The sequence below is a fragment of the Muntiacus reevesi genome, chromosome 1 (genome assembly GCF_963930625.1).
Source record: "Muntiacus reevesi chromosome 1, mMunRee1.1, whole genome shotgun sequence".
Classification (NCBI taxonomy): Eukaryota; Metazoa; Chordata; class Mammalia; order Artiodactyla; family Cervidae; genus Muntiacus; species Muntiacus reevesi.
This window is the reverse complement of record NC_089249.1, coordinates 227,063,376-227,077,803: the sequence shown is the minus strand read 5'-3', so window position 1 is coordinate 227,077,803 and position 14,428 is coordinate 227,063,376. Positions and strand designations below refer to the sequence as shown.

At 42.4% G+C, this 14,428-nt stretch overlaps 1 protein-coding gene across 4 annotated transcripts in view; it reads left to right on the top strand.

Annotated features, from left to right (window-relative positions):
- Positions 1-14,428, top strand: part of KLHL3 (kelch like family member 3) — a 125,429-nt gene that overhangs the window by 70,248 nt on the left and 40,753 nt on the right. For all 4 annotated transcript variants that reach the window (XM_065918594.1, XM_065918595.1, XM_065918593.1 and 1 more), the window contains one exon: positions 9,977-10,093. In XM_065918594.1, the coding sequence (XP_065774666.1) occupies positions 9,977-10,093 (117 nt within the window). The remainder of the gene's footprint in view (positions 1-9,976; positions 10,094-14,428) is intronic.

Below are 14,428 nucleotides of genomic sequence, written 5' to 3'. Positions count from 1 at the left end.
GGGGAGTTCCCTGGTTGCCTAGTGGTTAGCATTCTGGGCTTTCACTACTGTGGCCTGGGTTCAGTCCCTGGTGGGTTCCTGTAAGCTGTGAGGCATGACCAAAAAAAAAAAAAAAAAAGAGGAAAGAGCTTGCAGTCTGGTGGGCAGACTGATAATGTGGCTGAGAAAAGTAGCTGGCTGTAATCAAAGTTCAAGGAAAGTACCCTAGAGTATTTTATTGCAGATTTTGGGGGTAGGAAAGGCCTCACAGGAAAAGGAATATCTGAACTAAAACTTGGAGAATGAAAAGTTGGGTTTTTGGAAATCCGTTTAGGTTGAAGGAATTGTAGGAATATAGGCATGGAAGTTTGAAATAACTTACTGGGGGGAGAATAATTTGTGTAATGAGAATCAAGGATTTTTGGTGGAGAAACTGGAAGATAAGGCTGGGAAGGGAGTAGGAGTTGTGGAGAAGGTTAGGAAGTGAGGGCTTTCTTCTTTAGAACAGTATTTACCCAACTGCATGCTATAAAACCATAATGGTATGAGATGATTTTAGGTAAAAAAAAAAAAAATGTGTTAAAGTGAGATGCATTTGGGAGACAGTGGCTAAAACAAAGGAACCAGGTTAAGAAACTGTGGGACTTGTCTGAGTGTTTGTATATTATAGAGAATCATGAATCTCTAAAAGGGCTTTGTAGTTGTATATGATGTGCTCCCCAGGCTCGTTTGGGTCCTAGAACCTCTTTACTATAGAATGTCTCCGACTTCTAGTATTTTGAGGAACACATTAAGGAAGCCACCTTTCTTTGGTTGCCCCAAATAATTTTTGATTATTGCATCTGTCGATTTTCCTTTTCATTTCATTAGTGATCTGTATTTTTTGATGGTGAGACCATCTTCAGAGGGTGTTATATCCATGGGAGTCTGGGTTATCCTGGGCTGTGAAGGTGCCTCTTCTAGAACAAGTTTACTGGTTTGGAAATAGTTTTTATATTTTTGTCTTGAGTACCCCTCATACCACCTGGGTAGTATTAATTCAACCCCCACATCTGTATGTGACATGAGCCTTGGGTTCTGGTTTCTTGAGGATGAAGTTTTCACTCCCCAGGCCATAGGCGATGGTATACTTCCTTCCACCTTCCCATAGCAGATAGTTGGAGTTCATCTATTCCCGGTTTTACAGCTGAGGCTACACTGTCCTCAAGGGGCCTGTGGCCTACACATTCAACCTGATGGGATACTTGTCCTGAACCAATAAAGCCCATATCGGAATTCTACAAGCCTGTGAGCCATTTTGGTCTCAGCTTTCATTCAGCTCCCAGACTTAAATCCTTTGTTATTTAAAGCACTCAGCATTTACCTCTTGCTTCTGAGTATGGCTCAAATCTATTTTTTGGTTTTATACCATTTTTTCATGTTTTTAGAGCTATCGGGGAAGATTCCTTCTGAGTCAGCTCAGCATGCCATGTTGGCTGGAAGTTGTTGTCCCTCCCTGGGTCATGTTCCTGTCATTTGTAGTATCAGTACAACTGAAGTAGCCTGTCAGCTTGGAGGCCTTTGTGTCAAACCATTGCGCTTCAGTCCTTTCCCTTATCCTTTGTGTAGTGAATCATAGTGGAAGTCTTTTTGCTGGCTGTAGACAGTAGTAGAAACCTGAAGAACAATTTCCAGGCAAGGTGCTGTTTTATAGTTTTGCCGTTGTTTTTGTTTATATGAAGTCAGATTTCTGGCAGTGTGCTATTGGAGGAAGAGAAAGAACCATGTGCCTAGTCATTCCTGCACATTCCTAGATAGGTTAATCTATCCATCCTCTCAAGAAATATTTCTTGAGTGCTTTCTGTGTGACAGATACTATGTTAGCCACAGGAGAGACATTGATGAATAGATAAACACAAGATTCCTAGCCTCATGGAACTTACAATTACATGGAGGGAGACAGATGTTGTCAAACACACATGCAAATAAATATGTGGCTACAGATCGTGAGCACAGCGTGCTGTGAAAGTGCAGACTGAAAGCAGTAGTTCTGGTTGCTGCCCTGACATCATGACTGGGTAGACCACTTTCTCACTCTCTTACCTCAATTTCTCTTTTTGTGAGTGTCTCTAGCAGGGCTCTTGTAGGTCTGAAATGAAACAACTACAAGAAAGAGCTTTTTCAGTGTCATTTAAAACCTTAAGATGATGATACTATCTGAGAGATGAGGGCAACTAGATGAGGTTTTCCTAGAGTCTGGGGAGCCTTCAGACCAGTGGTATGCTGATAAATGTTTAGCAGTTGGCTCTCCAATAAAAAATTCCAAGAGCTTTGATTTGTTTGCTGATCCCTTTGCTAATTTCCATGGTGTAAATATTTCCACCAAGGTAATGTCACTAGACACTGAATTGGGACCAGCTCCAATCCATCACTGCTCCCAGCTGTGCTCCATGCTGTGTGTGGCAAGAAGTGGGAATATGGGAATATTAACACACTTCTTATTAAGTTTTGATTTGAGAAAGAGCACAGAAATATGACAGAATCATTCTTGTGTCTGGATGTGCTGTCTTGTCTTTTTTAAAAAAGTAATCTTATTTAAGTTTACAATGTTTTTATTAAAATATAGTTGACATACAATATTTTGTTAGTTTTAAGTGTATATCATAGTGATTTGACACTGAAATATGTGATGAAATGATCACGTTAAGTCTAGTACCCGTCTGTTCCCACACACTTATTACAATATTACTGACTGTATTGTTTATGCTGTATATTGCATCCCCATGACTTATTTTATAGCTGGAAGTTGTACCTCTTAATACCCCTCACCTGTTTTACCCATCCCTCCACCCTTCTTCTGTCTGACAACCATCTGCTTATTCTCTGTCTGAGTCTGTTTTCATTTGTCTTGTTTTGTTCATTTGTTTTGTTGTTTTTTAGATTCCATATATAAGTGAGATGATATGGTATTTGTCATTCTCTGACATTTCACTAAGCACAATATCCTCTAGATCCATCCATGTTGCTGCAAATTTCACTCTTTTTTATGGGTGAATCATATTCTGTGTGTGTGTGTGTGTGTGTGTATCACATTGGAAATGCTGTCTTCTTTATTTAAAATCATGGCAGTGCATTTGGCAAATGCTATTGGCTCAGTCCCTAGGAAAGAAAAATGTACCAGGGGATGTTCTAGGATGACAGGGAGGGTGCAGTTAGGATTTTGGATTTAGAAACATAGTTTCCCAGCTCAACAGTATGCCCAGGTTTTTCAAATAATTGTGCCTCAGAGATGCTATATTGCATAATGTTAAACATGAATTTTTGGCATTAGAGGTGAGTCCATGTCTCAGATCCACTGCTTCCTGGCAGAATGGTCTTGCACAGGTTGCCAGCCTCTCTAAGGCTCTTTTCTCATCATAAAATGTGAGCAGTGGTACCTCCTTCACAGAGTCTAGGGTGGTCATACATGTAAAATCCTCAGCACTGTGCCTGCTGTTATTGCTGAAATTAGTCCTTCTCAATCTTAAATAGCAAATCTGGTCCATGTAGGAATCTAGGTTTTCCCCTGATGTTCTCAAAGCTAGCTTATTTCCCCATCCTGTGTTTGGCTGAGAATCACCCTTAACTGGACCTTTCCTCTTGCCAAGTCACTGCCCTACCCTATTTTAATCTGAGTCCCCCTCTTGATTCTCAGAACATGTTCTTTTTCTTTTAATTTTTAATTGGAGGATAATTGCTTTACAACATTGTGTTGGTTTCTGCTGTACGTCAACATGAACCAAGGGGGGCAAGTGCACCAGGGCTCCCCTCTTTGCTCAGCATGCAGGTCCGTCTGACTTGGTTCCTCTATAACTTAGGGGATAGAGTGGAAGGATCGGGTTCATCTAGTATTTTCTGACCAAGGCTCGTGCTTACATCGGAGGTGTGAGCTGAGGACTATGAAATCTGATTTTCTCCATCTCCTTTCCATGTAGCAACCTTGTAGCACTCAAAAAATTGGTTTTGAAACATGAAGCAGTGAGGAAATGATGCTATAGGCTTCCCTTGTGGCTCAGCTGGTAAAGAATCCTCCTCCAATGCGGGAGACCTGGGTTCAATCCCTGGATAAGGAAGATCCCCTAGAGAAGGCAAAGGCTACCCACTCCAGTATTCTGGCCTGGGGAATTCCATGGACCGTATAGCCCCTGGGGTTGCAAAGAGTCGGACACAACTGAGTGACTTTCACTTTCTTTGTCTAAAAGTGAAACACTAAGTGTGCCTTGGGGGCAGCTGGTTATTTCATCATGGGGTCCACGAAAAAAAAAATATTTTTATCTGAGTAGACATTACCCTATCCAGTGATTGAAGCCACAGGGTTGCTGCTTAGAGCCAACAGACCAGGGGTTTATGCAGTTTTCCTTTAAAGGGCCAGAGAGTAAATATTTTAGGCTTTGTGGGCCACAGCGTCTCAATTCAGCTCTGCTATTAAAGTGTGAAAGCAGCCGTAGATGACTTGTAATGAGTGAGTGTGGCTGTGTTCCAAGAAAATTTTATTTACAAAAACAGGTGCATGTGGCCTGTGGGCTGAGGTTTGCCAACTGGGTAGCTACTGAGAATAATGGGAAAGAGTCTGAGCATTAGAGATGGGAGTGTGTGGACCCAGCTCTGCTGCTTTCTGGCTCTGGACTTGGGTAAGTCACTCAGTATGGGGCCAGAGGGTCTACTCACTGGCCGTCAGGAGAGCCCGTGGTTGTGGTATCTCTGGAGAGTGTGGCGCAGGGCATGAGCTGCTGCTGCTTGTACTTGCTGCCTCTTTGCCTTGGCCACTCCTTTGACAGCAGGGGCTGTTGGGAATGATTGTAGGCCCATAGGCTAGTTGGAAGTTCATTTGCTTATTTCCCAAGCATGACATCTAAATGAAAAAAACATGCGACCTCCTCTAGCTCTGGAGAAGGTCACCGTTGCTGCCAAGTGCTGTGGCTTTCACAGCTGAGTAGGTAAACAGTGCAACTGAGCGGAACCAGTTAGACAAGTCAAGCCAAAAATAAAGATAAGGTTAAATATCGACTTCATTAGACTCAGCCTGCATTGCAGCTTCTTTAACAGACTAAACTGATTGACAGGGAATGGTGTGATCGGCAAATCCCACCTACTCAAGGCCCTGCTGTTCATTCTTTAGGAAAGCGTTCTCATCCGGCCTTGCGCTCTGTGCCTGGCACTGTGGCAGGAAGTGCAGGGACAGAGCTGATACCGTTCTCACCCTGCAGGAATCACAGTCCAGTAAAGGGAAGAGGAAGGCAGTGTGGGCAACCAAGGTGCAGAACAGAACAGAACTGTGGCGGTCCATCACCTAACCCAGCAAAGCCAGGCGTCTCCAGCATCCTTTATCCTTTGGTTCTGGGGCCTGGCTCTGCTTCCCTAATCCGGCTGCCTGCTCCAGTCTGCTTACAAGCTCATTCTGAACTCTTTTGTCCATTCATTCTTTAAATACATTTGAATGTGTATTTATGTGCCAGCAAGTAAGACAAGGTCCCTGTTCTCATGAATCTTAAGGGCTAATTGAAGAAACGCACAATTATTTACAAAACAATGCAATAAGGTTGAGACACATAGCTCCGTGAGAGTTGATTTTTAGAAATGAACTAGACAAGGATTTGCATGACATGTGTGTCTATGTTTGTACACATGTAGGTTATTTTATATAGAAATGGGAGCAAACCACACATGTACACTGCTCCTTCCCTTCTGTTCCATTCCACTCATCTCTCTCCCTTCTCTTCTCTTTCTGATGGATTTCTTTCTGATATCTCATCCAATCTGAGTATGCTCAGCCTGACTTAAGTACATGTTTAGGAAATAGGGCCAAAGCATTAGTAACATATCAATACACACAAATACACAGTTAGAATAAGAAAAATTGGAGAATTTTTACCCATAGAATTTCAACCCTATGGTAAAGTTGGAAAAGAATGAACATTCATATACTCTTTACCTAGATTCACCATTTGTTAACATTGTGCTTCATTTGCTTTTTCTCTTTCTCTCCATAATCCTTTATTTTGCTGAATATTTAATTTTTATTTTTGACAGTAAATTGTAGACATCATGACACTTTACCCTTAAGTATTTTACCTTGCCCTTCCTAAGAACAAGGAAATTCTCTTTCTGAGCCGTAAAACCACTATCATATCAAACAAATGTAACACTGACACAATAATATTTTCTGGTATACAGTCAGCATTCGAATTTCCCAGCAGTCTCAAAAAATGTCTTTCATGATTGTTTCTTTTTAATCCATGACCAAATAAGGATCATGCCTTCCATTTAGCTCTATGTCTCTGAAGAAGATTAAGTGTGCATGCTGTCGTGACTGACTCTTTGAGACCCCGCGGACTGTAGTCTGTCAGGCTCCTCTGTCCAAGGGATTTCCCCGGCAAGAACACTGGAGTGGGTTGCCATTTCCTTCTGCAGGGAATCTTCTGTTTCCCTGCCTTTTTTAGTGTCTTTCATAATGCTAACAACTTTTAAAAATGGCAACTAAAAAGTTTTTTTTTCCATGTATTTTTATTAGTTGGAGGCTAATTACTTTACAATATTGTAGTGGTTTTTGTCATACATTGACATGAATCAGCCATGGATTTACATGTATTCCCCATCCTGATCCTCCCTCCCACCTCCCTCTCTACCGCAGCACTGTTTATAATAGCCAGGACATGGAAGCAACCTAGATGCCCATCAGCAAAGAATGGATAAGGAAGCTGTGATACATATACACCATGGAATATTACTCAGCCATTAAAAATTTTTTTATTTATTTGTTTTTGACTATGCTAGGTCTTTGTTGCTGCGCTTGGGCTTTCTCTAGTTGTGGCAAGTGGGGGCTGCTCTCTAGTTGTGGTTCATGGGCTCCTCATTGTGGTGGCTTCTCTTGTGGTCCACAGACTCTGGGCACGTGTGCTCTGTAGTTGTGCTACAGAGCACAGGCTTAGTTGCCCCTCAGCATGTGAAGTCTTCCTGCACGAGGGATTGAACCTGTGTCCCCTGGATGGCCAGGGAAGTCCCCAGTGCTAACAGTTTTGAAGAATCCAGGACACTTATGTTGAAGAGTGTCCCACACATGGCGTTGTCTATTTCTTTGCGATAAGATTCAGATTTAACGTTTTAGAAAGACTACTGCATAGGGAATGCTGTTTCCCTCTCATTAAGTCACATTCAGGAGTGTAATATAAATTTGGCCTGTTTACTAGTGGTGTTAACTTTGACCACTTGTTAAAGGTGGTATCTGTCAGATCAACCAGTTTGAATCTCCCCCACTCTCCCTATGTAATTAATAAGTATTCTGTTGGATGACACTTGGAAAACTGTGAATATCTTGTTCCCAACAACTTTTCACCCAATGGTTTCAGCATCTATGGTCAATGTTGGCTGAATCAGTTATTATATTGGTGGTTGCAAAGTGATGTTTTTTTAATTCTGTGCTTTTACCTTATTAACTGGCACTTTTCTGTGAAGAGCAGCCTTCCCATACTTTTAAAAGTCCTTATGGATTCATGGATTCTTTTTATTCTTTGGGTTTTGATTCATTGCTATTTTTTCTTTTAACTAAATATATTTTAAATGAGGTATGATTTACACATAGTGAAATGTATAGATATTAAGTATAAGATTTGATTAGTTTTGACAAATGCACTTGCCTATATAGCTCCCTCTCTATCAAGATATAGGACGTATCCATTACCACCAAAAGGTTTCTTTGGCCCCTTCTCAGTCAGGGTTTAATTATTTCTTCGTTATTCTGTTAGATGTTTAAATTGTCCCAAATGTTGGCCATGAAAAGGCCCTATCTAGCTCGCTCTGGTCTGTCTGTTGTGTCCCCTTGATCTTTGATCACTTTCTTGCTTTCTGGCACAAGAAAGTGTTTTGTCTTATTATTAGTTGTTGTTATTATTGTTTTTCAGTTCAGTTCAGTTCAGTTGCTCAATCGGGTCTGACTCTGCGACCCCATGAACCGCAGCACACCAGGCCTCCTTGTCCATCACCAACTCCAAGACTCCACCCAAACCCATGTCCATTGTGTCCATCCAACCATCTCATCCTCTGTTGTCCCCTTCTCCTCCTGCTCCCAATCCCTCCCAGCATCAGGGTCTTTTCCAATGAGTCCACTCTTCGCATCAGGTGGCCAAAGTATTGGAGTTTCAGCTTCAACATCAGTCCCTCCAATGAACACCCAGGACTGATCTCCTTTAGAATGGACTGGTTGGATCTCCTTGCAGTCCAAGGGACTCTCAAGAGTCTTCTCCAACACCACAGTTCAAAAGCATCAATTCTTCGGTGCTCAGCTTTCTTTATTTATAGTCCAACTCTCACATCCATACACGACCACTGGAAAAACTGTAGCCTTGACTAGATGGACCTTTGTAGGCAAAGCAATGTCTCTGCTTTTTAATATGCTGTCTGGGCTGGTCATAACTATCCTTCCAAGGAGTAAGCGTCTTTTAATTTCATTGCTGCAATCACCATCTGCAGTGATTTTGGAGCCCAGAAAAATAAAGTCAGCCATTGTTTCCACTGTTTCCCCATCTATCTGCCATGAAGTGATGGGACTGGATGCCATGGTCTTAGTTTTCTGAATGTTGAGCTTTAAGGTATATATTGTCACCCTGCTTATTTAACTTATATGCAGAGTACATCATGAGAAATGCTGGGCTGGAGGAAACACAAGCTGGAATCAAGATTGCCGGGAGAAATATCAATAACCTCAGATATGCAGATGACACCACCTTATGGCAGAAAGTGAGGAAGAACTAAAGAGCCTCTTGATGAAGGTGAAAGAGGAAGAGTGAAAAAGTTGGCTTAAAGCTCAACATTCAGAAAACTAAGATCATGGCATCCGGTCCCATCTCTTCATGGCAGATAGATGGGGAAACAGTGGAAACAGTGGCTGACTTTATTTTTCTGGGCTTCAAAATCACTGCAGATGGTGATTGCAGCAATGAAATTAACAGCTGAAAATATCCCGTGTCAAAACTAGTTTAATAATTTCTCCACTAGTGGACTTCAGAAAGTTTCTTTATCCTCTTACAAAAATCCTGCAACAAACATCTTGGAACACATATTCTTGCACCACTTGTGTAAATATTTTTGTTGACTAGAGCTCTAGAAGTTATATTTCTAGGTCAAAGATATGCACATTTGAATTTTTGATTGCTGTTGCCAAATTCTTCCTTCCCTTCTTAAAAAGCCATGTTGATTAAGCTTCCATAAACAGTGGTGGTTTCCCCGCTGTCTTACCAATGCTGACATTTATGCATGTCTATGTGTATGGTGATGCAGGGTTTGAATCTGAACTTAACTTTGAGTAAGGTGAACATTCAAACCATAGATTCCCCTTTTTGGTTCTAAGACCTGTTTTGATTTGTATAGAAATGAAATCTCTCCTCAAAGAAAAGGTTCAACCCAAGGAGAAATTTTTGCCACTCTCTATCATTCAGTTTCAAACTCACCATTATTACCAACTTTTGTGGGGGACATCTTTATAGTTTTTGTTCTGCATTAAACAAACATGGGAAATAGATGAAGAGAGGTGTTTGTGTGATGAAGACATTGCCCCCAGGGCTTCTGGTCCTCTTGGGAATTCTTTGTAAAATTTGATTCAGAGTTATTGCTCTGCATTTCTACCCTGGGGTAACTGTTGGAATTGATTTCTATTTTGCAATTAACCTGGATGATTCTATGTTTGGGGCAGCCGGTTTCTCTTAGTGTACATTTGTGTGTGTGTATGTGTGTGTGTGTGTGTGTGTGTGTCTATGTGTGTGTGTGTGTGTGTATGAGGGAGGCAGAGAGAGCACTCTCTGACATGACATCAGGTAGTAAATATATTCTGTTTTTATTAATATTTTCAATATTAGACCTTAGGTTAAATGCCTTTGTAGATGACTTGTAACTTTTCTTTCTTTTTTAAGGTTGAAGAAATTGTTTGAAAGCTATTTTAAAGTTATTATCTCTTTGCTAAAGTTCCCTATTTTGGTTTTCCTTACAGGTATTTGAAGCTGTGATTTCATGGATCAATTATGAGAAAGAGACCCGTTTGGAGCACATGGCAAAACTGATGGAACATGTCCGTCTCCCTCTCTTGCCGAGGGATTACCTCGTTCAGGTGAGTGCTGTGGGAAGAATCAAGTGCTTCCCTGGTCACCCAGGCCTCTAGGAGTAGCAGTGGGCAGCCCTGGTTGTATGGAATGGTGAGGAGTTTCATGGGTCTTTGGTGTGGAGTGAGGGCACTTACCCACTGACCCTCAGTGTGAGGATGTGGTAGTGTAAGGTTTAAGAGCACAGGTTTGAGAATGAGACACTTAGGTTTAGTTCCTCCTCTCCCACTTCTTAGCTTCGAGTCTCAGTTTCTTTTTCTCTAGAAGGGAAATTGTATGACAGCCCAGTAGGGTTGTTATGAGGACCAAAGGAATTGTAAGTATGTAGTTCAGGTGTTTAGCATGGAGCCCAGGGATAACACATGTTCAACAGAAGTTAGCTGCTTTTGTTGTACAGGACTTCAGCGAGGAGGGTCATTTCTATGTTCACATTTCTATGTTCTCTTTTTGCTTCATATTAGGCAACTTGGGGCCTAATCCAGGACATAAAAACCAGCTGTTCACAGCTGCCTGGAACACATACTGCATATATGGGCTTCCCAGGTGGCTTAGTGGTAAAGAATCCGCCTGCCAATGTAGGAGACACAGGAGATGTGGGTTCGATCCCTGAGTCAGGTAGACCCCCTGGAGGAGGGCATGGCTACCCACTCCAGTATTCTTGCCTGGAGAATCCCCATGAACAGAGGAGCCTGGTGGGCCCATTCCGTGGGGTCACAAAGAGTCAGACATGACTGAATGAACACACACTGCTTCCTCTAAAACATGGCGCCACGTGTTTTTTCATTTAATCCTACAACAACACTGTGAGCAGAGGTTATAACCGTCTTTTTACAAATGTGGGCTTTGAGGCTTATAGAGGTTGGGATTTATGCAGAGTCCCCAGCTAACAGGTAGGTGGCAGGGTCAGGATTCAAATCCATGTCTGTCTGACTCCAGAGCACCCCACCTTCCCTAAGCAGGCGCCACCTTTAATACTTTCTGTTCTGTTTGTGCATTACACAACTGACATTGTAGCATAAACGGCATTAGATGTTTTCCAAGCAGGCAGAAGATAAAACTTAATAGATAAGCAACAAGTTCCAAGCCAGAAGGCCAGCTCAGCCGTTCTCAGGAGGTCTCTGGAGGAATGGCAGGTGTGAAGCAAGGATAAGAGGAGGTTCAGCATCCAGCAGCAGAGCTCTGTCACTTCTTGACCATAAGACACTGGGTCAATCCTCAACCTTTCTAAGCCTCTGCCTTCTCATCTGGCGAAAAGAGCCCCTGCCCTTATAGGATCATTTGAGGATCAAATGAGATAAATCATGGAAAGCCTACAACCCAGTGTTCAGTGATACTACCTTTCTCCTCACACCACTGCTGCTGTTGGCACTAGTGGGAGACAGTATCCTCAGGAGCACTTGTAAAGTCCTCGCTTTGTGACAGTGTTGACCACAGGCCTCAGAGGTCAGTGGAATGTTCTCTGGATGTCTGAACCTCAGCCCTCTTCTCAGGGTGTTGAGTTAATTGCTCAGTCATGTCCGACTCTTTGTAATTCCGTGGACTGTAGCCCTCCAGATTCCTCTGTCTGTGGAATACTCCAGGCATGAATACTGGAGTGGGTGGCCATTTCCTTCTCCAGGGGTCTTCCCAACACGGGGATTAAACCTGGGTCTCTTGTCTTGCAGGCAGATTCTTTACCTTCTTGGCCACCAGGGAAGCCCAGTGTATACTCACAAACCTTCAGACGTGGCCTGTGTTTTACCCCGTGGATGGTATCACTGCCACCTGGTGGCCGCACATCCTTCCTGTAGGAGAGGCCCCCTCCGTGGAGGAGCCAAACCCGCCCCAGCTCCCAGTGTCGGAAGCACGCCTCCCACGGAGTGGGCCCCACCACCCGTAGGGGTGGAGGCTTGGCTTCCAGCACGGTCTCACCTGCACAGGGACCAAGGGCGGCCTGTGGACTTGGGTTCTGGAGAAAGCTAAAGGGGCGTTAGAGAACCCGTACTCACCACCTCCATCGAGTGCCCGCAAGGGAAACTTAATGAAGACTTTAGGAAATAGTTCCTGTGTTATTAGGGCAAGGTCAGGTTTAGGTCTGGAGAAGAAGGAAGACAGAGACAATGGGCGTGATCTCTGTGGTGTGGGATTTTTTTTTTTTAAGGTTTTTTTTTTTTTCAGAACACCTTCAGAAGGAGATATTTCATTAACACTCTTTTGACCTTGAAACTTCAAACAGTGTAACCACTGAGGATGACTGATGGAGGAGGAGAGAAAGGAAAGCTCTAGGCAGACCTGTACCAACATTGATTCCTAGGGGAGGTGTTTTTTTGTTGGTGGTGGTGGTGCTTTTTTTTTTTTTTTTTAAAGAGCTAACATTTATTAGGTTTTCATTAAATATTCAAAAATATTGTGCCAAGTGTATAACATGGTAGATCTTATTTAAAAATGTGTTCTTATCATAAAATATGTATAATATAAACTTCATCCTTTTAACCATTTGAAGTGTACAGTATAGTGACATTAATTACATTCATTGTGCTCTACAACCATCACCATACCCATTTCTAAAACGTTTTCATCATCCCAGATTGAAACTCTGCACACTTGAGTACTCTCTGAATGAGTGCTTTGGGAGAAGTAGCTACTCATGCATTTTTCCTTCTTCCCAAGCTTTTAAAGAGATCCTCTCCCACACTTTTAATTTTTTTTTAACTGACCCTAAATGTTTATGATTTGTCCCAACTTGCCTTAGCCCCTCAATGGGACAGAAAAACCTTCCCAGAAAAGGGAGTGTTCCTGGGGATTGTCTGTGGGGAAAGAGGCATCCTGAGGTAACAGAGGTGTTCTCACTGACCCTCTTTTTCCTGGCACTTCTGACACTGCTCTGCAGATGATGGCCCAGGCCACATTCCTGTTCCTAGTTACAGGTGAGGACCCCGGAGAGGCTCGGCCAGGCCTGTGCATGACCACTCCAGGGATGAGAGAGTTGAGATGGAAAGGCCCTTCTCATTCTCTGACTAGACCTGAGGGCTCATGGTCAGAACCCTTGTTTTGTTCATCATTTTCTCCCCTGAGGTTCAGCACTGAGCTGCTGAACCAGGAGACATTCAATCACTGTTAGCTGCTGAATGGAACTGACCTTTGCTGATAACTCCCAAACACTCCAGCAAAGAAAACATGAAGTAGCCTTCAAGGATCACACTATACCTTACAGACATGCCATGTAGCAAGCTGACCTGCACCCAAGGGCAGAGATTTGAAAGTTGGGGTACCAACATGGTTCACGCTTAGCTTTGCTCATGAAATATTTAGGCTTAAGTTCTTGGCTCTAGAAAAAGGCATGAAGAAGTCACAACCTCAACTTAGATGGGGTCCAAGTGGAGGTCAGTTGGTGGGACTTTAGTGCAAGACATCCTTTCTGCTCTGATATGTTATAGAGTGCCTCACTGGCTGCTTCTCCCTGAGGCTTGTACAGTAAGAAAAGGGATATGAATTCTTCATGAACATCACCTTATTACATCCAGTGCCTACAAGAGTTGGCTGTTGGGTCCCACTGTCTTCCTGTTTCCCTCCCTCTCCTTCTCTCAAATGCCTGACCATTTGCCTTAAACATTATAAAGTTTAGGTTGATACAAATGTAATTGTGGTTTAGGACTGTGAATTTTAAATTACCATAACTAGGCTTAAACACATCTCTTTTTTTCTTTTTAATTTATTGTTTTATTGAAGGATAGTTGCTTTACAGAATTTTGTTGTTTTCTGTCGAACCTCAACATGAATGAGCCATAGGTATACATATAGCCCCTTCATTTTGAACCTCCCTCCCATCTCTTGCCCATTCCCACCCCTCTAGATTGATACAGAGCCCCTGTTTGAGTTTCCTGAGCCATACAGCAAATTTCCATTGGCTATCTATTTTACATATAGCAATGTAAGTTTCCATGTTACTCTTTCCATACATCTCAATCTCTCCTCCCCTCTCCTCACGTCCATAGGTCTAGTTTCTATGTCCGTTTCTCCATTGCTGCCCTGTAAATAAATTCTTCAGTACCATTTTTCTAGGTTCCATATATATACATTAGAATATGATATTTATCTTTTTCTATCTGACTCACTTCACTCTGTATAATAGGTTCTAGGTTCATCCACCTCATGAGAACTGACTCAAATGCATTTCTTTTAATGGCTTAGTAATATTCCATTGTGTATATATACCAAAGCTTCTTTATCCATTCATCTGTCAATGGACATGTAGGTTCCTTCCATGTTCTAGCTATTAAAAGTAGTGCTGCAATGAACAATGGGACACATGTTTCTTTTTCAGTTTTGGTTTCCTCAGGATATATACCTAGGAGTAGGATTGC